At 34.9% G+C, this 24,670-nt stretch overlaps 1 protein-coding gene and 1 long non-coding RNA gene across 3 annotated transcripts; one reads left to right on the plus strand and one right to left on the minus strand.

The window, feature by feature from the left end:
* Positions 1-8,531: 8,531 nt before the first annotated feature.
* Positions 8,532-13,148, plus strand: LOC111791810 (probable leucine-rich repeat receptor-like protein kinase At5g63930; the record flags this gene model as incomplete). The annotated part of the gene is given in 3 exon segments (XM_023673293.1): positions 8,532-9,200; positions 9,358-12,316; positions 12,457-13,148. Coding segments are annotated over 2 exon segments (3,321 nt in total). The 3' UTR covers positions 12,837-13,148.
* Positions 13,149-18,381: 5,233 nt separating this feature from the next.
* LOC111791532 lies at positions 18,382-21,830 on the minus strand. 2 transcript variants are annotated; one of them, XR_002814661.1, is made up of 6 exons: positions 21,555-21,830; positions 21,004-21,205; positions 20,697-20,824; positions 20,050-20,130; positions 19,324-19,412; positions 18,382-18,921 (listed from the first exon to the last, which is right to left on the minus strand). It is a non-coding gene; the product is annotated as an uncharacterized LOC111791532 (long non-coding RNA). The 2 variants fall into 2 exon arrangements; XR_002814660.1 differs by lacking the exon at positions 19,324-19,412.
* Positions 21,831-24,670: the final 2,840 nt, after the last annotated feature.

The following is a 24,670-nucleotide window of genomic DNA, read 5'->3' on the forward strand; positions in this document are numbered from 1 at the left end:
AAAAAAAATAAAAAAAAAAAAAAAAAAAAGTGATTTGCTAACATTTTGTGAGTCATAGGGTAAAAGCATGATTGTGGAATTTGTTTTCTAGATAAGAAATCATGACATTATAAATGGGTTGGTGAGCAATTTGACATTTAGTTAACAAAACCAAAATAATCTATAAATGGAGAGTAAAATGTTTATTTAATAAAAAAAAATTATATATAATAATCAAATTCTTACAGTAAATATATCCATAAATACTATCTATCAACCTCTCCTACAAACGTTTTAATGTTACTATGGAAAGTTTATTATTATTTTTAAAAACGTGGTACCGATAGTAAATATATTTTTTCTTAAGTTTTATTTATTTATTTTAAAAGTTTAAAATATTAACAAACCCTTTTTTATATTAAAAAGTATTTATTAAAGATATTTTTGAACAAATTATTAAAGGTAATGATTTAAATATTTTATTAAAACTTTTTAAAAGTTTAAAGAGAAGCCGTAAAAGTTTGAGAGTATTTTTATTAATTTTTATCAATATTTGTGGTTTCTTTTTTAAAAAAAATAAAGTAAATTAAAATTTTATTCTGATAAATTTCACATCTTATAAATAAAACAATATATAATAAATAATTTTATTTATTTTTAAAAATAAAAAAAGAGTTTACATAATAAAATAAGAATAAAATACTAATGTACTACCACTCGGTTCATATTAGATCGACACCTCGTCACATAATTGAAGGTTATTTTAAGATGAGTAGTATAGTCCGTGAAACATCATTATTATGTTTTACAAATGCTCGACCTCTACTTTTTTTCTAAATCGAGTGGAAATTGTTGTCATTTTCTTTTTCGTAATTTAAACTATTTAGACTCGTTATTCTATAACCTTAAATTACTTTTTATTTATTATTTAATATAATTTATGCAAATAACAAAAGTCAACGGTAGAATTAAATTATAAACTAATTTGTTTAAAAAAAATGTCATTATAATTTTGAAAATAAAATAATAATATTAAAGCAAAAAATTAATAATTTTATTGTTGCTCCAATAAATAATTTGTTTAATTATTTATAAACTATTAAAAAATCCTAAACAAATCCCAATTTCTTNAAAAAAAAAAAAAAAAAAAAAAAACATGTTCTCAATAATAACCAATTAGCCCAAATATTTTTGAAAAATTATTCTATAAAATAAAACAATATTTCAATAAATATTCTCTCTTCTAATTTTTTATTTGTTTAGCTTAAAAATTGCACGGAAGGAATCAATCATCGACTTTTGAAATGATAATTAATGTCTTATCAACTGAGCTATGCTCGAATTGGTACAAAGTGACTCGTTTTTTTCTCTAAAAACTATGAGTTTATCAACGGTAATTAATTTCACGAGCACGATGATTTAAAAGGGCCGGGACAAGATTGTCAAACAACGCTTTACAAAAATTAAGAATGATTTGGGATTTCTTCAAAAGAAAGGGTTGCAAAATTGGATTAAGACTTCCACTTTATAGAGCAAAAGTTGTAATCCAACAAAATATATATTAAAGGAAACTTAGTCAAAAATCTTTATATAAAATTTGGCTCTAAACCTTAAAATATTGACTTGCTTACCATCACAATGGGATCCAAATCATTCCCAATAGATATATAGTCTTTTAATGCATATCTATTAACAAAATAAAATAAATACATTATTAACTCGGGTTTGGGTTAGATTATGAACTTACTTGAGCTGGGTCGAGTCCCGATAAATGAAAATTTAATGCATTAGGTTGGTTTATGATGTTTGATGATGGAAGTCCCACATCGGCTAATTTAGGGAATGATCATGGGTTTATAAGTGAGGAACATAGTGTCGTGTTCGTCTAACACATGAGAACCAATTCATTCAACCAATTCATTCCGGTTCGGTGCAACCAGACAATTGAGTTAGTCTAAAAAAATGTCAGGCTCTCGAACACGGGTCACGTCAAATTCTCTCTAAAGGCTAGACACGTGGATGAAGAAAGAGGCTCACAAGACTTTGACTTTGGAAGTAAATGGCAGTGGATGTCGGCCAAGTTGAACCAATCACATATTCTCTTTGTTAACAAAAAAGTCCAAAACTTAGTTGAAATAAGAGAATGACCCCACAAGCCCCTCCTTGCAAAAAGTTAAAACGTTTCTAATTTTATTTTATATTGAATATTTTAAAAAATCGTTTTAATTTATATTTCTTTTATTTCGTATTAAAAATGTTAAAAAAATTAATTAATTTGATAAATTTAAATTTCTAAGCTTGAGATTATAAAACGTGACATGGTAAATATTAGTATATAGTCTCAAAGACGAATTTTAATATAATTTCATGAATCATTTTTACCCTTTATTTTTTACTTCAGTAAATAAAATATGCTTATCAATAATTACCATTTAAAAAAAAAAAAATTACATCAACTTGCATGATTATTTCACATGGTTAAAATTATTGGGTTAGTTTTCTTTGAAATTTTTTATTGTTGCTAATAAAATTTAACTTTTTTAAAAATAATATATTTATAGTATAGATCGTCCAAAAATATTTATTTTATTATTTTTTGCAAAGTCGATAATAAAATAAACTCGTTCTTATGTAAAGAAAGCTACAAAACTATGGTCATAAAAACAAAGCTATATATAAGTCGATTCGTAGACTCGTTATTTTTTCTTCAATTTTAGCACTTGAAAGATATATACGATAATTACATTTTCTTTGACTTTATTTCTTTTAAAATGTTAATTTGTGAAAAATAGAAATTATATTATTTCATTTTAACCTATTTTTCAAATTTTATATATCTACTAAATATATAATTTAAAATTTAAATTTTAATTAATTTTAATTAATTAATTGATGTTTTGATGATAACAAACCTACACTTAATTATCAGTATTTTGAATTGTCCACAGTATAAAGTTGAGAATAACCATTCCAACCTCTTTTTCAATTACTCAAATTAGAGTTAAAAGAAAGAAGTTTCCGTCGAAACAAGATACCCGACGTGATGATGTGGCGGCAAAATTGACATCATGGACCAATCATACTCTATCAAATTCGTGGTTGTTGCTTATTTGCTTACTAGCCAATAACACCCATTTCCTAAAACCTATTACGGAACGTTTTCTAAAACTTTTTTTATCATTATTTTAAAATTTTTATTTTCTCGAATAGGGTCGAAGGCTTGAGCATACGTTGTTTGTGCCAACGACAACCAAAATTCTAGCTGATTGACTTACTCGAGAGTGAGAGTAAATACCGCACGATCACATTGCAAGTTTTGACAGAGCGTAATTGTGAGAGTTGGTATATTATCGATATAAATTTGAATTTTATGACTATCGTACCTCTAAACTTCTAGCTTTGTGTATAGTACATAGATGCAACGAGTAAAAATATATGTTCTCGACAATAAGTTTTGGATTCGTTAACGATATGTTAATTAATTGAAAAATCAGTCAAATCTCGAGTAAACTATGGATCGACCCGTGGATGCAAGATTGGTTTAATTCAAATTTAAGGCAGATTTGGACCAATGTAGGGCTAGACTTTTAATAAATTATTTTTAGAAAAATAATTTTAATAAATTTGAATAATCAATGGCCAATTATTGACCAACAATTTTCATGTGAACATACAGTAAAACTCACTCACTCCTCACATAATTTATTTATTTATTTTTAAATTACTTGATTTATACATTATAGAAAATGCAAGTGTGACAAGAATCCCATTATGTGGGACCCACTTTAAATTATTTTATATTTTCATTGTTTTTTTTTTAAATTAAAAAAAAACTTAATTATTTATTTAAAACGCGGCGTTACTGCATTAAATATCAAAACTATTAATTTATTAATAAATATGATCTAAGGATTTTTAAATTATCTATAAGCAATTTGTGCATTAAATATTTTTTTCTGTACCCTAAAAGTGGATTTTTCTAATAAAAAAAATAATATATATTAATTTAATTAGAACTGTGGAATGGATAAGGTATTGTTAAAAAATTATATTATATTAAATTTGACGGAGTAAAATATTTATTTATTTATTTTACAAGATGCGTCTAAGAGTTTAAAAATAAAATAATCACGGTAAGGAAGAGATTATTGGTTAAGAGGAACTAAGGAAAAGTTTGGGTAGAGTTTATGTGATGTCCCACATTGGTTGGGAGGAGAACAAACCACCATTTATAAGAATGTGAAAACCTTCCCTTCTTAGTAGACGCGTTTTAAAGTTTTGAGGGGAAGTCCGAAAGAGGACAATATCTGCTAGCGATGGATCGATCTGAGCCGTTACAAATGGTATCAGAGCCAGACACCGAACGATGTGCCAGCCTTCTCGCTGTTCCCCAAAGGAGATAGACACGAGGCGGTGTGCCAGTATGGACGCTGGGCTCGGGAGGGGGGGGGGTGGATTGTGATGTCCCACATTGGTGGTTGGGGAGGAGAACAAACCACCGTAAGGGTGTGGAAACGTTCCCTTAGTAGACGCATTTTAAAGCCTTGAGGAGAAGCCCAAAGAGGACAGTATCTGTTAGCGGTGGATCTAGGCCGTTATAGTCTAAGAGTTGGCGTAAGTGAAGATCGACACTCCAAGATTGAGAGGTTACCAGTCATACCTTAGATTTGCCAGTTAGACACACCGTTTCCCCCGAAGAGGACAATATCTGTTAGCGGTGGATCTAGGCCGTTATAGTCTAAGAGTTGGCGTAAGTGAAGATCGACACTCCAAGATTGGGAGGTTACCAGTCATACCTTAGATTTGCCAGTTAGACACACCGTAAGAGGTCAGTATCTGTTAGCGGTGGATCTAAACCGTTACAGTCTAAGAGTTGGCCTAAGTGAAGATCGACACTCCAAGATTGGGAGGTTACCACTCATACCTTAGATTTGCCAATTAGACACACTGTGAGGCTAATTACAGTATATCGGGAGGTTATAATTTCGATTTTCCTGTTTAAATTTTTGGAAGTGAACGTAGAAGGTTTAGATGATGATTGGATGTGAAGATTAACTAAATATTGTCTTAAATTGACAATAGTTAAACATTGTGTTATCATACTAGACGCGTTTTAAAACTGTGAGATTGATTGCTAACTAGAACTGATAATATCTGTTAGCAGTCTGTTTGAAAAAAAGTAAAATAAAATAAAATATATATATATATATATTTTTTCATTTAGTGGAGAAAAGCCAAACTCAAGAAGAAATCCTCAATGAAAATAGAAGTCAGATTTCACTGCAGGCCAAACACATGTGCCATTAAAAAAATTAAAAAAATGAAATAAAAAAAGAAAAATTAGAAATAAAAAAAAGCCTCCACTTACCTTTTTCCTTTTTGTTTTTTTTTTTATAAATTAAATCAATAATTTAAAGTGGACCCCACAGATCTGGCTTTCAAGATCTGATGATTAGGCAGCCAGACTCCAAAATCCGCCAATGTGGACCGTCTGATTTCGACATCACAAAGGCCTAGTGGCGATCTTGATGTAATGCTTAAAGAGTCGGCCACTTTTATTGGGCCCCTCGACTCTCTCATCCCGTGAGCGTAATGGGCCCATGGGCTTTCTAGGGCCCACTCTTCAGGCCCATTACACTTCGTGACATACTGCTTTATGTCACTATTAAATCACCCAATTAATTACTGTATATCTTTATCCAGAAAGAGACGGAGAGTCGTCTATTTTCAAGATGAACGGTTGAGATTTTCCCCCCATGGATTTATTTAGTAACGTTACTGAAAGGTTCTTGCACGTGTGAATAAATTAGTGGGAGATTTCAAAAAATAAAATAAAACACGCTATGCTACACGTGGGAGTGACGACTTGGATACACGAAACGACGACGTTTGTAAAAGCCATTGGAACGAATAAATAAATAAATAAATAAATTGTATGCATGGTGAGTGTTGAGGCATGACGTCAAATAATTAAGCAAAGATAATCAACCTAATTTTCAGTGAAGTGGATGATTATGCCATCTAAATCAGGATATTTTGACTCTTAATATAACAATAAACAAATAAAATTTAAAATATATTAAATTCATTCAACTGCTTGACGACCCTAAATTTCCATCTAGAGTTGCCGCTAATGTCTCATCATGCTCATCTCTAATGCAGAATATAACTCTAAGAATACTCATCTTTATTAGCAGAAAAATTTAAAACTTCAGAATACGTTAAAACATTAAAAAACATTATGGAGTTTAAAATAAGATAAAACAATTACAAATTAAATAATTTAAATAAATAAAATGCAAACACTCTATCCTAACCAAGACTAGAAATTTTAATATGCACTATCCTATGCACGCGACATAGTCTCTGATCACGATACCTTCGTCAACCGTACATGAGTGCCTTGCTTTTATTTGAAAAACAATATGACACGCAGCCTGATATTTTGACTTTTCGATTGGTAATGTCCTCCCTCGAAAACTCGGTGCGACAGTTAGGCATTCTTAGACAAAAGAGTGGTCATTCAAGATTGGTCGTTGTGAGCAGGGAGGGTTAATTCTGAAGCCCGTCTTAAGTAAATAAATAAATATAAATATAATCCTTATTTTGATTATAAAATTTTAATATTTAATAGGTTTGAAATTAACATTTTAATAATTTAAAATTTAAATAAATTGTTATAATTCGTTAATTTTTACCATTAATGCATTGTTTTCCTCAATTTTGATTTTATTTTCTAGTTAATAATTTCCCTAAAATAGCAATAAAACATATATTTCAATGATTTAATTAAAAAAAAAAAAATCCAGAAAAAAACAAAGACGAAGCTTTCATGTTCATCATCTTCTTCAATGAGTTGATTATTAAACGGAGTCTGGAATCGCGACTCCATTAACGACCAAGAGCTAAGGATCGGTTTGTTCATATAAATAAAATAAAATAAAATTAAAAAAAAAGAAGAAGAAGAGNTTACCTTTTTCCTTTTTGTTTTTTTTTTTATAAATTAAATCAATAATTTAAAGTGGACCCCACAGATCTGGCTTTCAAGATCTGATGATTAGGCAGCCAGACTCCAAAATCCGCCAATGTGGACCGTCTGATTTCGACATCACAAAGGCCTAGTGGCGATCTTGATGTAATGCTTAAAGAGTCGGCCACTTTTATTGGGCCCCTCGACTCTCTCATCCCGTGAGCGTAATGGGCCCATGGGCTTTCTAGGGCCCACTCTTCAGGCCCATTACACTTCGTGACATACTGCTTTATGTCACTATTAAATCACCCAATTAATTACTGTATATCTTTATCCAGAAAGAGACGGAGAGTCGTCTATTTTCAAGATGAACGGTTGAGATTTTCCCCCCATGGATTTATTTAGTAACGTTACTGAAAGGTTCTTGCACGTGTGAATAAATTAGTGGGAGATTTCAAAAAATAAAATAAAACACGCTATGCTACACGTGGGAGTGACGACTTGGATACACGAAACGACGACGTTTGTAAAAGCCATTGGAACGAATAAATAAATAAATAAATAAATTGTATGCATGGTGAGTGTTGAGGCATGACGTCAAATAATTAAGCAAAGATAATCAACCTAATTTTCAGTGAAGTGGATGATTATGCCATCTAAATCAGGATATTTTGACTCTTAATATAACAATAAACAAATAAAATTTAAAATATATTAAATTCATTCAACTGCTTGACGACCCTAAATTTCCATCTAGAGTTGCCGCTAATGTCTCATCATGCTCATCTCTAATGCAGAATATAACTCTAAGAATACTCATCTTTATTAGCAGAAAAATTTAAAACTTCAGAATACGTTAAAACATTAAAAAACATTATGGAGTTTAAAATAAGATAAAACAATTACAAATTAAATAATTTAAATAAATAAAATGCAAACACTCTATCCTAACCAAGACTAGAAATTTTAATATGCACTATCCTATGCACGCGACATAGTCTCTGATCACGATACCTTCGTCAACCGTACATGAGTGCCTTGCTTTTATTTGAAAAACAATATGACACGCAGCCTGATATTTTGACTTTTCGATTGGTAATGTCCTCCCTCGAAAACTCGGTGCGACAGTTAGGCATTCTTAGACAAAAGAGTGGTCATTCAAGATTGGTCGTTGTGAGCAGGGAGGGTTAATTCTGAAGCCCGTCTTAAGTAAATAAATAAATATAAATATAATCCTTATTTTGATTATAAAATTTTAATATTTAATAGGTTTGAAATTAACATTTTAATAATTTAAAATTTAAATAAATTGTTATAATTCGTTAATTTTTACCATTAATGCATTGTTTTCCTCAATTTTGATTTTATTTTCTAGTTAATAATTTCCCTAAAATAGCAATAAAACATATATTTCAATGATTTAATTAAAAAAAAAAAAATCCAGAAAAAAACAAAGACGAAGCTTTCATGTTCATCATCTTCTTCAATGAGTTGATTATTAAACGGAGTCTGGAATCGCGACTCCATTAACGACCAAGAGCTAAGGATCGGTTTGTTCATATAAATAAAATAAAATAAAATTAAAAAAAAAGAAGAAGAAGAGAAAATTGTGTTATAAAAAGGAAAAAGAAATGAAAGAAAATGGGAGGAAAGAGAAGTTTGGAAGTTTCTGTTCCAAGTTGGGTATGGAACTCACAGTTCTCTCGTCTTTGCAACCACTAAAATCAGCCCCCACTCTCCCCTACACAGATGGGAATTGATCGTCTTCTTTGTCGGCCATTTGAGCTTCACAATTTCATCTCTGATTTCTGTTCTTCATTTTAATAATCCATTGGAACATCTCTCAACTCTCTTCTTTCTTCTTTTTGTTTTTGGTTCGACTAATTTGGGGGTTTCCGCTGGTTCAATATAATATGGTAAAAGTGCGGAATCATTTCTCTATGATTCTTCGTTGTTTTTAGAGTGCCAAGTGTTTGATTACAGCCGCAAAGTACTAGAGATTGTGTTCATTTTTGTTTTTCTTCTTCTTCTTTCTGCCGAATTATTGATTGAAATTCGGCGACATCCATTATTGCGAAGGCTTTGAAATTCAATCTCGATCTGCTACTTTTTTCTTGTTCCTTTTCGTCGTTTTTGATTTATGAGCTCCATGGTTTTAAGGTCGTCGTTAGAAGATGTGAAGTGGAAGAAGACATGGCCGGATTGCTGTGTTTATTATCCTTTCTTCGACGAGTGATGGCTATGCTATGAGGTATGTAGCTTGTTAAGAGTTTTTGTGATGTTTTGAAATGAATACCGTGGAACTTTGAATCTGATATGAACTTGTTAGGAACTTTAAGCAAAAGAGATATCTATTTTCTTTGTGAGATCTGTTCTTATTAGGCAATGCTGTTTGTTTGAAATACTAGGGGGTTTCTACGGCTGCTATGTTGCTGGATTATCTGGTAGTTAATATGTCAAGGGGAGGATTCTTGGTCAGGATTGTTGGATTTTGGTTTGCAATCATTCTTCTTTCTTGTAATTCACAAGGCTTGAACTTAGAAGGACTGTCTCTTTTGGAGCTGAAAAAGGCTTTCAAGGATGAGTTTGATAGGTTGAAGAACTGGAATCCTTCGGACCAGACACCGTGTGGTTGGATCGGTGTGAAATGCACGTCTGGTGAAGCTCCGGTCGTGTGGTCACTCGACTTGAAGTCGAAAAACCTCTCTGGATCTGTGAACCGTGTAATCGGTAACTTGATTCACCTAACTTATCTTGATCTCTCTGACAATGAGTTCACTGGAAACATTCCCAAAGAAATTGGTAATTGTTCAGGTCTTGAGTCTCTTTCTCTGAATAACAACATGTTTGAGGGGGAAATCCCACCTGAATTGGGGAAGCTTTCTTCCTTGAGGAGCTTAAATATTTTTAACAATCGAATAAGTGGTTCGATCCCGGAAGAGCTCGGGAACTTATCGTCACTTGTCGAGCTTATGGCGTACACTAACCAGCTCACCGGACCGTTGCCTCGTTCTATTGGGAATCTCAAGAATCTTAAGAGATTAAGAGCTGGACAGAATGCTATATCTGGAAGCATACCTTCTGAAATAAAAGGGTGCCAGAGTCTTAACATGCTTGGCCTAGCTCAAAATGAGATAGGAGGGGAGCTACCAAAGGAGCTTGGGATGCTTCATAACTTGACTGATATGATTCTTTGGAGTAACCAGTTTTCTGGGACTATTCCTGAGGAGCTTGGGAACTGTTCGAGCCTCGAGGTGCTCGCCCTGTATGCAAATCATCTCGTTGGCCCCATACCAAAGGCATTGGGGAATCTCAGTTCTTTGAAGAAGTTGTATCTTTACAGAAATGGGCTTAATGGGACTATTCCAAAGGAAATTAGTAATCTTTCTCTGGTTGAAGAGATTGATTTCTCAGAGAACTCTTTAACAGGGGACATCCCCTCTGAGTTAAGTAAGATAAAGGGCCTGCGCTTGCTTTTCCTCTTCAAAAACCTGCTCACTGGTGTAATCCCTGATGAACTTAGCACCTTGAGTAACTTGACATGGCTAGACCTATCAATTAATGATCTTAGAGGTCCCATACCATTTGGTTTTCAATATTTGACCAAGATGTTACAGCTGCAGCTCTTTGATAACTCTCTAACTGGTAGCATTCCGTCAGGGCTCGGTCTTTTCAGCTGGCTTTGGGTGGTCGATTTTTCGATCAACAACTTAACCGGGACGATACCGTCTCACCTTTGTCATCATTCTAACCTGAGTATTTTGAACTTGGAGTCTAACAAGTTTTATGGCAACATCCCTTCTGGAATCCTAAACTGTAGACCACTGGTGCAGCTTCGTCTCGGTGGTAACATGCTTACCGGGGCGTTTCCATCAGAACTTTGCAGCTTGAAGAACCTTTCTGCTATTGAACTTGGCCAAAATAATTTCAGTGGTCCAATTCCTAAGGATATTGGAAGATGTCAAAAGTTGCAAAGGCTTCATATTGCAAACAACTTCTTCACATCTAACTTGCCAAAAGAGATTGGAAGTTTAACTCAGTTGGTCACTTTGAATGTTTCATCAAATCAGCTCACTGGTCAGTTGCCACTTGAATTTTTCAACTGCAAGATGCTTCAACGACTCGATCTCAGCCACAACGTCTTTATAGGTTCTTTACCGAATGAGATCGGATCACTTTCGCAACTCGAGCTTCTCATCCTCTCAGGAAATAAGTTCTCAGGAAACATACCTGCAGGACTAGGAAACATGTCTCGTATGACCGAGTTGCAGCTCCGCGGTAACTTGTTTTCTGGTGAAATTCCAAAGGAGTTGGGATCCCTTTTAAGCTTGCAGATTGCAATGGATCTTAGTTATAACAATCTAACTGGGAGAATACCACCAGAGCTTGGAAGACTCTCTCTTTTGGAGATTCTTCTGCTCAATAACAATCATTTGACAGGACAAATTCCTACAGAGTTTGACAACCTATCTAGTTTATCAGTCTGCAACTTCTCCTACAATGATCTTACTGGACCTATACCTTCAATTCCTTTGTTTCAGAACATGGGCATCGATAGCTTCGAAGGCAACGGCGGACTTTGCGGCGGCCCTCTCGGCGATTGCAGCGGGGATCCTTATTCTCGTTCAACGCCATTAGAGAGTGCAAATACATCACGGGGTAAACTCATCACAGGCATTGCTTGTGCTGTAGGTGGGATTTCTCTCATTTTGATTGTGATTATTTTGCATCACATGAGACGTCCACACGAATCTTCGACGCCGAATAAGGAGATTCCGTCCTCTGACTCAGATTTTTACTTACCTCCCAAGGAGGGATTTACCTTCCATGATCTGGTTGAAGTCACAAATAACTTTCATGATAGCTATATCATTGGAAAGGGGGCTTGTGGGACGGTTTATAAGGCCGTGGTACCGACCGGGCAGATCATCGCTGTTAAGAAGCTGGCATCCAACAGGGAAGGAAACAGCATTGAGAACAGTTTTCAGGCTGAAATTTTGACTCTTGGACAGATAAGGCATCGAAATATCGTTAAGCTTTATGGATACAGCTACCACCAAGGCTCCAATCTGCTTCTTTATGAATACATGGAAAAAGGTAGTTTAGGTGAGCTAATCCATGGGTCCTCTTACTGCTTGGATTGGCCAACTCGGTTCACGATCGCGGTGGGAGCTGCCGAAGGACTAGCATATTTGCATCATGACTGCAAACCAAAGATAGTTCACCGTGATATCAAATCAAATAACATTCTCCTCGACGATCACTTCGAAGCTCACGTCGGTGATTTCGGTTTGGCAAAGGTGATTGACATGCCTCATTCTAAGTCGATGTCAGCCGTTGCAGGATCTTATGGATACATCGCTCCTGGTAAGCTCTTTGTTCTAACTCGAATATCAAAATTTTCACAAGTTTTTGGTAGTTATGAGCATATCATTGACATTTTCATCATGCAAACTAGAAGAAATCCTGAAGTAGTATACCTATTCCATTCTCTTTTCTGGGTGCAGAATATGCTTACTCTATGAAGGTTACAGAAAAATGCGATATTTATAGTTTTGGAGTCGTTCTTCTAGAGTTGTTAACGGGAAAAACTCCCGTTCAGCCAATAGATCAGGGAGGCGATCTTGTAACGTGGGTGAAAAATTTTATCCGTGACCATTCATACATGTCGAGAATATTTGATTCTCGGTTGAACCTTCAAGACCGAAGTATCGTCGAGCACATGATGAGTGTACTTAAAATCGCTCTAATGTGCACGAGTATGTCGCCTTTCGATCGACCATCGATGCGAGACGTTGTATCAATGCTTATAGAGTCTAACGAGCAAGAAGTGAACTTCATTCCATCTCCGGATTCGGATCTTCCCCTCAAAGATAACACTGTATGACTGTTTCTCCATTCTTGGAAGTTCCATAAGATGGCTGAAGATTGCTATAATTGCTGATTGGTCCTCCTGATTTTTTTTTCTAACAGGAAATTGATTGGTTTCATAGCTTTTTTTTTTTCTTTTTTTTGAAAATATGTGCATTGAGTTTTGAGTATTTGGGGGTAATTGGTTGAAGATAGGTATTCTCCAATTCTGTATTTTTTGTTAAAGAAGCTAATACAGTTTTCATGTACAGTTGGTAATACCATCTTTCTGTATGTAAAACTATCACTCTTATCAATAAAACTCTTTGAACTTCTTCCTTTCAGTTCCTATCCTAATGTTCTTAAATTTGACTCAAAACTACTCTTAGAACGTTTAATATCTCAAATGGGTGATCGTATGATTTGCATTTATATTTGTTTCTACTAACAAAGCATTCCTGGTATGGGTGTGGAAACCTTTTTCTAGCAGATGCGTTTTATAAGCTTGAGGGGAAGCCCGAAAGGGAAAGTCCCAAAGAGGACAATATCTACTAGGGGTATAATCTTGAGGGGAAGCTCGAAAGGGAAAACCCCAAAGAGGACAATATCTGCTAGGGGTATAACTTTGAGGGGAAGCCTGAAGGGTATAACCTTGAGGGGAAGCCCGAAAGGGAAAGTCCCAAAGAGGATAATATCTACTAGGGGTATAATCTTGAGGGGAAGCTCGAAAGGGAAAACCCCAAAGAGGACAATATCTGCTAGGGGTATAACTTTGAGAGGAAGCCCGAAAGGGAAAGCCCCAAAGAGGACAATATCTACTAGGAGTGTGCTTGAACTGTTACAGGAGAACGTTGGGTCCCCAAGGGGTGGATTGTGAGATCCCACATCGGTTGGGGAGGAGAACAATACATTTCTTATAAGGTGTGGAAATCTCTCCTTAGTAGACGCGTTTTAAAACCTTGAGAGAAAGCTTGAAAGGGAAAGCCATTGTAAGGGTGTGGAAACGGTTTTAAAACCTAAAACTTTGAGGGGAAGCCCGAAAGAGAAAACCCTTATAAGGGTGTGGAAACTTCTCCCTAGTCGACAAGTTTTAAAACCTTGAGGGGAAGCACGAAATGGAAAACTCAAATTAGACAATATTTCCCATGAAGAGGTTTCTAGATATGACAGCTCCAATCAACCTAAAATCTTTAGTCGATGTCGGGTTGCAGTAAATTTAATTGTATCGATACTTCAACACTCTCCTTCACTTATCAACTTCAAAATTTATAGAACGTCTAACGAGTGGAAATCATTGTTAATTAAGGAGGAAACAACATTATAGTAGTTCAAACACAAATCTCCTACTCTGATACGATACGATAGATCTCACTATGTCGATGCATGGGACTCTGTTTATAAGTCAAATTGGATTTTGATATGCAAGATTTGGTGGAAGAATGGCCTTGGAAAGAGCCATTAGTGAACAGAATAATCTCTTGACTTTTATAAAACTATTCACTCCAATTCTTTGCCCAAGTTGAGAGCTGATAACGAAATCCTCTATTCTTCACTCTAATTCTTTATCTTCGTTGTACTAAAAGAATCGAATTTTTAACTCAACATTCTTCATTTGATCATGACATGTCGTTAGAGATGTTGATGGGGCTGGCTTCTTTGTCTCAATCTTGGCCCCGGGATAGGATGGAGATTGGAGCAGGGTTGGAGACGAGAATGAGGAATGTAATCCCCACTCTCACCCCCATTTAGCAAACGGAAAAAAAAATCTCTATGCTTCCTCTCCCATTTTCGTTTAAACGGGATTTTCCACTATGTACCGGAAAAGTCCCCACGAAGTCTAATCCTACAAGTTAAATGGACATCTCTATGTATTATAAAAAAATATAGAAATACAAAAAANAAAAAAAAAAAAAAAAAAAAAAAAAAAAAAAAAAAAAAAAAAAAATTTGTTAATGTTAATGTTTTAAGCAATATCACAATCTACTTACCTACGATGGATCCTCTGCCCGTAATGTGTTATTGGGCTGCCCGTCGGCAGAAAGAGACTGTCCATCTTCTTGTTTTACATTTTCGTCTGTCGCCATCTATCAGAACACTTCACTGTTCATATATATATATATATATATATATATATATATATATATATATATATTTATTTATTTTTCTAATTTTAAAAGTTGACCGATAAATATTTTTCTCAACTATAGGGCTGTAGGAACCTAAAAAAATCAATTATTATACCTAGATTTGATTTTAATAAAAATTTTGACCAAATTTGGAATTCCCCATACTATTGTAATTTATTATTATTAATTTTTTAAATTTTGATATTGAAGTTAAATAAGTTTATTATTAAAAAAAAAAAAAAAAAACAGAAAAAGATATTTCTTTTATTTGAACCTCCCACTTTTAAAAAATGATTACATGTTAATAGTTAGTAAATTAAGTTTATTTTAATAGGCTACTTGTTTTACGCATAATAAAAAGGTATGTTAGTGAAGCGTGATTGACACCGTTAATACTACTCAAAAAGACCTTCTACACACCCTTTGTTAAATGATCGAGTTTAGTCAAAATTTGCTATAGAAGTTGCTCCGACTTTGGACTAACCTCTTGGAAATATATAATTGGACAATTTCATTGGTTTTTGCATGACTTGACTCGTTTTTTTAACTGGTTTAATAGTTGGGACAATAGGATTTTTAGTTTTTTAAGATGTGTGGTTAGCAAGACCGAATTTGTATCATTTTTTCTTGTACAACCATTTTGTTCATAGCAATAATTCAAGTATCCTATTGTGAACCAAAATGTCATTTTTGCTAATATGGGAAACCACTCAAACCCAATCCAACTTTTAAAGAGATTTCTTTTACGCATAATAAGCGATTTGTTTTATTCTACTTTAAAGCAGGACCGACATCACTACTATTAGTAAACACTCTCTCTGTAAACACTCTCTCTCTAAGGGATCGAGTTTAGTCGAAATTTGCTGTAAAAATTACTTCAGCTTCAGACTAACTATTGGGAAAGATATAATTGGGTAATTCATTCTTATTAGAAAAAGGAAGTTAGTCTGGAAAGATAGAATTGGGTAATTCATTCTTATTAGAAAAAGGAACCGTTTACTTGTCATATCTCTTTGTTCTTTGAGTTGTTCTAGTAGTCGGGTAGGAAAATCTTGCAACTTTGACAGACTAGAGACGTGTGGTAAGTACGACAAGATTCATATCATATTTACATTTATATGGTTTAAAAAAAAAAAAAAACCAACGTCCTTTTTACTAATATTGTTCCCACTCAAAGCATTTTAGGATCTAAGCCCAATGGGAATGAAGGCATGTGATGTATAAGATATATTGCTTGAAGGGTTCAGTCCTGATGTGAAAGAATGGCTCATAATTGGATAAATAGCACTCAAATAGAAATTGCCCCCCACATAAGAAAGCATGATGAGGATTTTCTTTAGCGCAGTTCATCTATATATCAATTTGGCTCTCTTTAGATACAACAAAAATTGCTACCATGGCATATTGTTAAGCCTCCAGCTCAAACGAAAACATCTATCATCAAACATTATAATAAGATTATTGTGATTATAATAAATAAATTAAAAAAAAAAAAAGAAGAAATCTAATCTTGGTAGATAATATATAATAAAAGTAGATTGCATGATATGATGCTCCAATTTCAAATCAGGCTAGTTGGGCAATTTGAAGAAGATGAAAGATTTGATGTTACAACAGGATATTATATTTTAATAGTTTTTCTAATGGTTAATTTGTGGTGATGATAACTTTGCTTAGATTCATTTAGATTAGAAGACCCTTGGTGTAATTATTGCATCTAAGAAAGAAATTTAGAAAGTTAACAATGGGAACAAAGATTTCACATAAACAAATATGGAGTTGTGAGGTGAGGTGTAACGGCTCAAGTCTACCGCTAGCATATATTGTCCGCTTTAGCTCATTATAAATGGTACCAAAGCCAGACACTGAGCAGTGTGCCAACAAGGATATAGAGCCTTCAAGGGAGGTGCATTGTGAGATATCATATCGATTCGAAAGGGGAACGAAACATTTCTTACAAGGATGTGGAAACCTCTCCTTAATAGATGCGTTTTAAAACTTCAAGGATAACGACGATATATAATAGGCCAAAGCGAACCATATCTATTGAAACTTTGGCGGGTGTGAATGGAAACAGAATTTGATGCTAACTTCTTCCAAACCATCTTGGGCTGTGTAGCGCATAGGAGGTTGGCGCCACCAAGCCAACAGAAACTTAATCCTCCACCAGAGGAAATGTCTAACAACCACCTTAGTGGAAATTTAATCCTCAAACAGTTCACTATTGTGGATGTTTCAATTTAGCCTACAGACTTTTGATTACATAGGCACTAAAAAATAGACCACATTTCTAAACAACATTATTATCTACTTTGAACCAAAAAATTTAGTCACGATCTTAATAATTACCATTTTCCAACAGATTGATTGCACCATAAACTTAGTAATGTGATGGAATTACCACTCCTAAATTTGTTTTTGTTACTTCTGCCTCCCATTTGTCCTTATGAACAAATATTAAGAAACATTTCTATTTGTTATTTCTCTCTAACTATCCTTCCTCTTCATGAGTCTCGCAAGTTTTTACCTTAGTAACCAATGGCTATCTCTTCTCTTTGCATCTAACTTTGGTAGTTTTGGTCTCAACAAACCTCCTTTTAGACCTACTTCCTCAACCCTGACAACCCTTTTATCCTCAAACATTGCTCTAAAAGTTTAGCTGGGTCTAAGATCATTGAGCCTATCAAAACAATGAGGCTTGCCTAATAAATACTACAATATTCCAAAAATTTTGAGAACTGGAAAGGCTAATGCTATTGGATTTCAGAGTGAATTGAAACAAGTAGCTTGATTGATCGTTGCCCAATCAAAGAACTTGCTGATTCTGATACTTAATAGTTTTTTCCCATCATACAATCTCCCTCTGTTTCCTCTGTTTCCTCTGTTTCAGCATCTGTGTTTGGCTCTCCCTAACTGGTTTCTTAAAATCTTGATTAAAAAAATGAGTAAAAATAAATATGTAAATAAAATAGGCCCAAGCTTTTACCATTGACAGAGGGAAACAATGGTTTTGAGTTAAATAGCAACACCCTCTAGGCCTCTACATTCTTCATTTTTATGATTTACCCGTAAAAAAAAAAAAGAAAAAAGAAAAAAATTCCACTAATGTACCTTGTATTCCTTCTTATGGAAAGGCGATTTGACAGAAGAAATCAATTCCTAATAAACTGCCAAAACACAGCCCGTTTGACCTCCGTCAAGTCTACAGAGAAAAATAGGCTAAAAATTACAGAAATAAAAAGGAAAATGGAGACAATAAGATCAAGAGCATCCAAAAAGCAGAGAACTCTTCAGTAGTGAACGCCTGATTTCACGTACGGAATAACATGAAATGCAATTATTACCGACCATTATATGCCACAGGAGTACTGAACAAACGTTGATATATTATTAATAACCTCAAAGGTACATGGTAAAAAAAAAAAAAAAAAAAAAAAAAGGTGACCTTTACTAGGAAATACTGCCCTAAGATAACCGGGGAATTCAAATTCCTTCGCTATACTCATATTCATGACGCAAAATAGCCTTCCTTTCCTGAACTACATTATAGAATCTAGCTTTGGAAAGGCCAAGATCATGACAGTAAAAGTAAAACTAGTAGAGAAGTAGAACAGAGTAGAGTGAACTTAGCTGGTCTGGTGCTTCACCACGAGAAATCCTTCTTCCAGTTTACTTCGTCGTCACTGAAATAAAACCCATCTTCCAAAACCAACCAAGAGCATTTCCTGAGGGCACTACAGCGATATATATCTCTTGGTACCTTGAATGCGTCAAAACTCTTCCTTGTACGGTCAAGCTTGACAGTGCATGAGAATTGAGAGGTTGTAGTAATCCAGAAGTTGGTCCTGACGGGCCAACTGAAATCATCATGCTCTTGGAGCGCACGCCCGCCGATATCACTGTCTTTGGACGCGCACCATATCACCAGAGGAAGTGAGGAGTTGTTTGTGAAGCCATTGATCACACGGACTTCGTATTCTATGCCATACAGTTGCTCTGGAGGTAACAATGACATGAAAACAGTGAAGAATGGAAATAAAATGAGCATCAGAATACTAATGAGTATCTTCATGATCATTAAGAATGGAAATTGGAAATTTCTGGTGTAAACGATGGCAGTCTTGTTCAAGCTTTATATGCTCTCAAAATGGTAATTCTAGACTATTTACGTTCTCTATGATGAGAATGTACTAGTTCGGTGAAATGCACTTCCACTATTCATATTCTGTGTTAAATATGAAATGAAATGGTTGTGAAAAACTTAGATATCAGAACCGTATTTTATCTTTTCTAGATATTCTTGTAAACAAATCGAGAGAGGATTATATGCTCCTCCATTAATTTGACACGTTTTCTATATATCGAACATTTGGAAAAGACATATAGACGGAAACCTACTAGCAGCGACGCGGCGCGTGATTTTGTTCAGAACTTTCTTTAGGAAAATGATGAAAATCTTAAATGACAGTGTTTTCAAGCTAGCCCCCCTGAAGAAAATGGCAGTGTACTTTAATAATCACACCGTGGACCAAAATATGCGATGTGAATGAGCTTTATGCAACACCAACGCCAATAGTTCAGAAAGTACTTTCCGATTACTATAAACTTCTATAAAAAAAAAAAATACTAAACTATAATCATCCGAAAATCTTAGTGCTCATGTAAACACTTTGAATTCACAAAATTGAATATAATAGTTTAGAAGCTCTTCGATAATTATTTTCTTTCTAATCATCCTGTAATCTTTTATTGAAATGGGGTTTAAAAATCTAATCAATCAAAATTCATGAGCTAAATCATACATTCATAGATATAAAATAATAATAAACTAATACTCGTTCCAAAAAAAACGTGCTTTTCTTTCCAAAGTGTTTCAAAAGTGAAAATTCTAGACAAACTTGTTATGTTCGTTAACAAGTTTAGTTTTAAAAATAGAAAACTAAAAAGACATTAGCTTAATTATCTACCAAATTCTAATTTCAACTATTCCTTTTATCTAAGGTCCCTGAGAAAGAATATTACTCAAATGCTACCCTTGGATCCAAGGACTACAAGATACTCGAGACGATTATCGATTAACTATACTCTTGCTTCGAAAATAATGACCCAAGAATTTCAGAGTACCTGTACTTATAGGGTCCACTGAAAGTACCTCCTTCGAAAAATAATCTTCGTGAGCTCCGCTGACATTTTCAGGTTGGAAAGCTGCGGTCAAAGTGTATGTCAAAGTCTAGATCATTGTTCATCATACATACTACACAAGTCTACTTTACTCCAGACTTTTTAAAAAATAAATAAATAAATAAATACCGACTGTTCAGTGGTGCTTAAGTAAACAGTTATCGATCATTTTTTATAGAACGCTACGTTTACCATTTTCAGAGTTCGGCAATATGTAAAACTGACCTCTACACCCTTACCCAAACAAGGTTTAGCCTCATAGGAGCACCAATTAGATCTCTCAAATTCACTCCCCCCATCTTATCGCTATCCTATGTATTAATATCAACTATTACGATATAATTTATATCAATCCACTTGTGGCACACTCCTAGATAAACTCAAATCTTCAGCCTACAGAACAAAAAATGGAAAAAGAAAAAAAAAGAAAAGAAAAGAAAAAAGATATGGTGCCTTATCCACTCTACGAACAAAATGGTGTCTGTCACGGTCCTATCGTGTCTAACAGTCCTTAGAATGTGACCAATTATACTTGGGTATAAAATGATGGTTCTAATTCTCCCATATTGAAACAATATCAGTCGCCTTACCATTATACTATATTGACGCCTCAATTTCTGTTCACTAGCAATGCATCACGTTCGACAAATCAGATTATTTGTTTCTACTTTCTCTAAGACTTCGCTACAGTCAACTCGTCTTTAATTAACTTTAGTACCTGAAATGGACCATAAAGCCAAATGCATCAATGGTTTCAATACATAAATAATGATCTCATTGGAAGTTTGAGTGATCTTAAAAGAGAGATGATTTGTAACCAACATCAATGGTAAACAAACCTAACAGTTTTTGGAGAGAAAATTACTGAGATGAGAAGTAAAAAAAAACCTTTCTAACCTTGGCACTAAAGAAAGGCTGTGAGGCAGACTACTTCTCGGCCTCACCACCGAGCACGAACCAATATGGTTCATTAGGTAACGACCAATGACAAGTGTGGTTCCACTATGCAAACTGGCATTCGGTTCCTTCTGCAACAGAACGATGGCAGGGACTGAACCATAAATCACCGACCCACGGGCATAGTGCTGGGTTTTCCCGTCTGGAACGGAAAGAAGAAAAAGGCATAACAATTTGAAAAGAGCATACTCCATTAATTTGAAGCCACGATTACAAGACCATGCTTATGAATGTCCCCCATCACATTGAAAAAGATAAAAATAACCATCTGTAGTAAGCGCAGGAGTGTCAAACAAAGCATAGCTAAACCAACTAAGGCATATACTTTAGCCAAGACAATGTTTGAACTAAAAGGAAAGAAAAATGAGGTTATTATTTCACAAAGATAAAAGCGACCTAGCAGTACAAGAATATATTTATTCACAAGAATGCTAAAACCTATGAACAGTTCCATTCATTCGCATGTAAGCCATACCATAAGAATAGTGTACCTTTGGAATTGAGACTGGCTTAGTCAATCTCACCCAGGCTGCTTAACCGATATATTTCATCTTCAAGGCCAGAAAAGTGATTCAAAAGTTCTTTATGAAGTTCTCAGGAATCGACATGACTTTCTTCCAACAGTGAGAGACACTGGTGCATAACCTTTAATCGATTAGTTAGCAATTCCATTCCCTTACCGATTCCATTCCCTTACCGATTCCTTCAGGAAGCTTTCTTTTCCTGCTAGATGGTCCTTAAACGATCTCCATGCTCTTACATTCCCAAAATATCAAGCTATCCGTCAAGATATACAAGCATTTACTCATAAGAGTAATATATAACGACTTTTCAGAACTCAGTAGTAATAAATTAAGAATAAACAGATTAAAAAACTGCGTCAAAATTTAATTAGCTGCTAATTACGTGCAAATCTGAAAGGTAAATGCCATGCCAATGCCTCGTCTTCACATACCGTAAAAACACGCGACAATGAGAATCGCCAAAGAAAAAAAAAACATTAAAGATTAAAAGAAATCGCAGAGCGGATACGGTGAGGCTTTCGACCAATGAAATCAAGCCTGATTTACTTGATAAATTCAAATCCTCCAGTTTATTGAGCAGCTGAACACGATTCTCGACGGCCTGTAAAATATAATTGTACATCAATCAGTCACTGGAAGGAAGTATCTGCCGTTCACGAAATCTAATAGCAGAAATTCAACAACATACGAGAGCAAATGCTGAAGGACTTAGTCCAGAAAATGAAGAAAATATTATAGAACAAATATGGATACCGATAAATCCTTGCGGATTCAACCACAGATTGCGAGTAGTAACAAACAATCGAAGCATGATCACACCCGAAACATTGCTAACAAAATAGAATTCGACTCAAAATCATTTTCCGAAAACCAGAAGAAAGAAACTTCAAAGTGAGATGCAATGGATAAACGGAAATTACATCTGAAGACGAAATGGCATCGAGAATGCTCAGCAAATCGCCGCTTGACCCTCTTCCGTCCATCGCTCCTCTTGCTCTTCCTCGCGCGCGTAATCCATCCGTTTGCGTATTCGAAGCTTTCCCGCCTTCGGGATGCGTAAAAAAGTAAGCCCGGTCCAGGAAGTTGGATTTTATATGACCCTTCAACTTTTCATTATTTCATTTTTACCCCAAAATTATGTTCTTTTATGTGGGCCGCCCCAACAGCCCAGACGATTTTTCCTCTTATAGCCGTAACTTTTTCCCTGCAAACTACAATATTTCGTAATATTATAAATTTAATATATTATTATGATATATTTATTTTTAAGTATTATGGTCATAATATTTCACGTATAAAAAAATTAGATTTTTTCTTATTAGATAAATGAAACTGAGACGGAGCTAACAAGCTCCGTCTCGACCCTATTTCTCATCCCGTCTCGCCTCCATTTTTTTACCTATAAAAATAAAAAATTTGATAAAATTTCCCGTAGAGAATCCAATCCCGATAAATTATTCAAGAAAAACCTCACCCAATTTCAGAATTTCGCAAAGATAAGAAATGAAATAGAAACGAGGACGAGGATGAGGACGGAGAAGACTTTCCGAGTAAGATGGTAGTGGAAAGCATTGGTACATGAAGCAGCTTATTCATTAATATGTAGATTACATTACAGAGCTAATGCTCCAACGCTCTTTACTGTCGACATACACCTGATATACACAAAACGACACCAAGTTAGCGAGACGACAAGTCGTCTAGCAACGGACTAAAGGGTTCATCTGTGCCTAGCGACCTGACCCGCCACCTCTCCCCGATCCAGACCCAGACCCGGATCCCGTACCCGGACCACTACTCGATCCACCTCCGCCGCCTCCGCCTCCGCCACCACCGCCTCCACCTCCGCCGCCTCTTCTGTTAATAGTTTCCATGCCGCCGCCGGCGTCGGCGTTGGGCTGCTGCTGAGCGAAGCTACTGCTTACGATCAAAACCAAAAAACAGAGGAAAATTCCTGGTCGAGCCATGTGTGGATATGGATAGGGATAGAGAGCATATGTTCGGTTTTATCGTTATTTATAGAGAGCATTTGGGAGATGAGATTTGGGAGTATGGCAGTTGTTGAAGTCTTGGCTTGACAAGGAGGCTCTGGACCGTTGATCTGGCTACCCATGTGGCGGCCTTTTGGCCACCCGATTTGACAACACAGCAAATATATATATAATATTACTCGTTTCGCCTCTTTATGCATGTATATTAACACAAAATTAATTTATTATATATTTATTTATTTATTTACTTACTAAATAATAAATAAATAAATATTTCTTTTTATGTGCATGCGTGCATGCATGCATACTTTGAACAAAAAGCCGCCACCTTCTTGCAAACACAAAAATCAAAACAGTGACCGAATTCCTACACCTCCAACACGACCACTACACGACAACACTTGTTTTTTTTTTTGTGACAGCTTATGGGCGAACAGCGCCACTGACCGGACCGACGTCTCCACCGACACAACGCTGCCGCCGCCCCCAATGCCACCAGCTCCACCAACGCCAGCCAAATTATTCGATCCCGGCGGCACCCCCTCAGCATCGGCATCGCCTCCATCCCTGCGTACCCGTTAAGGCGTGAATAAAGATTAAATTTATCCACCATTAATTTAGGTTCCCATGGATAATAATAATGTTTTGTGTTTCTTTTTTTTTTTTTAATTAAATTTTTTTAAAAAAACGTGAACGAGAAAATAGGTCGAAAACAATGTTATAAACTAAAAACAACGGCAACAACAACCGTTTTGATAGCACATAACTTTAATAGGAAAACGTGACAAATGGTCCTATTCTCCTATAATATATTTTGATACATTTTAATTCCGACGGGTGTAGACATGATTTTTTGTGAATAGTAATACACTCGGTATTGAGACAACATGAAATATTAAAAACCTATTTAATATAAGAGCATATAAAAGGGGTTTGAAATTGACATATGGCTATAAACAACACGTCCTATAGATAATTATATTTAGGAATCTCGACTGTACAAATAAAAATAAACATTGGGTTTTAAAACCATAATTATCTTCAAATACCAAAATTAAAAAAAGTGAGTGAAGAAAGTGAGTGAAGAAATAA

The sequence above is a fragment of the Cucurbita pepo genome, chromosome LG03 (genome assembly GCF_002806865.2).
Source record: "Cucurbita pepo subsp. pepo cultivar mu-cu-16 chromosome LG03, ASM280686v2, whole genome shotgun sequence".
Taxonomy (NCBI): Eukaryota; Viridiplantae; Streptophyta; class Magnoliopsida; order Cucurbitales; family Cucurbitaceae; genus Cucurbita; species Cucurbita pepo.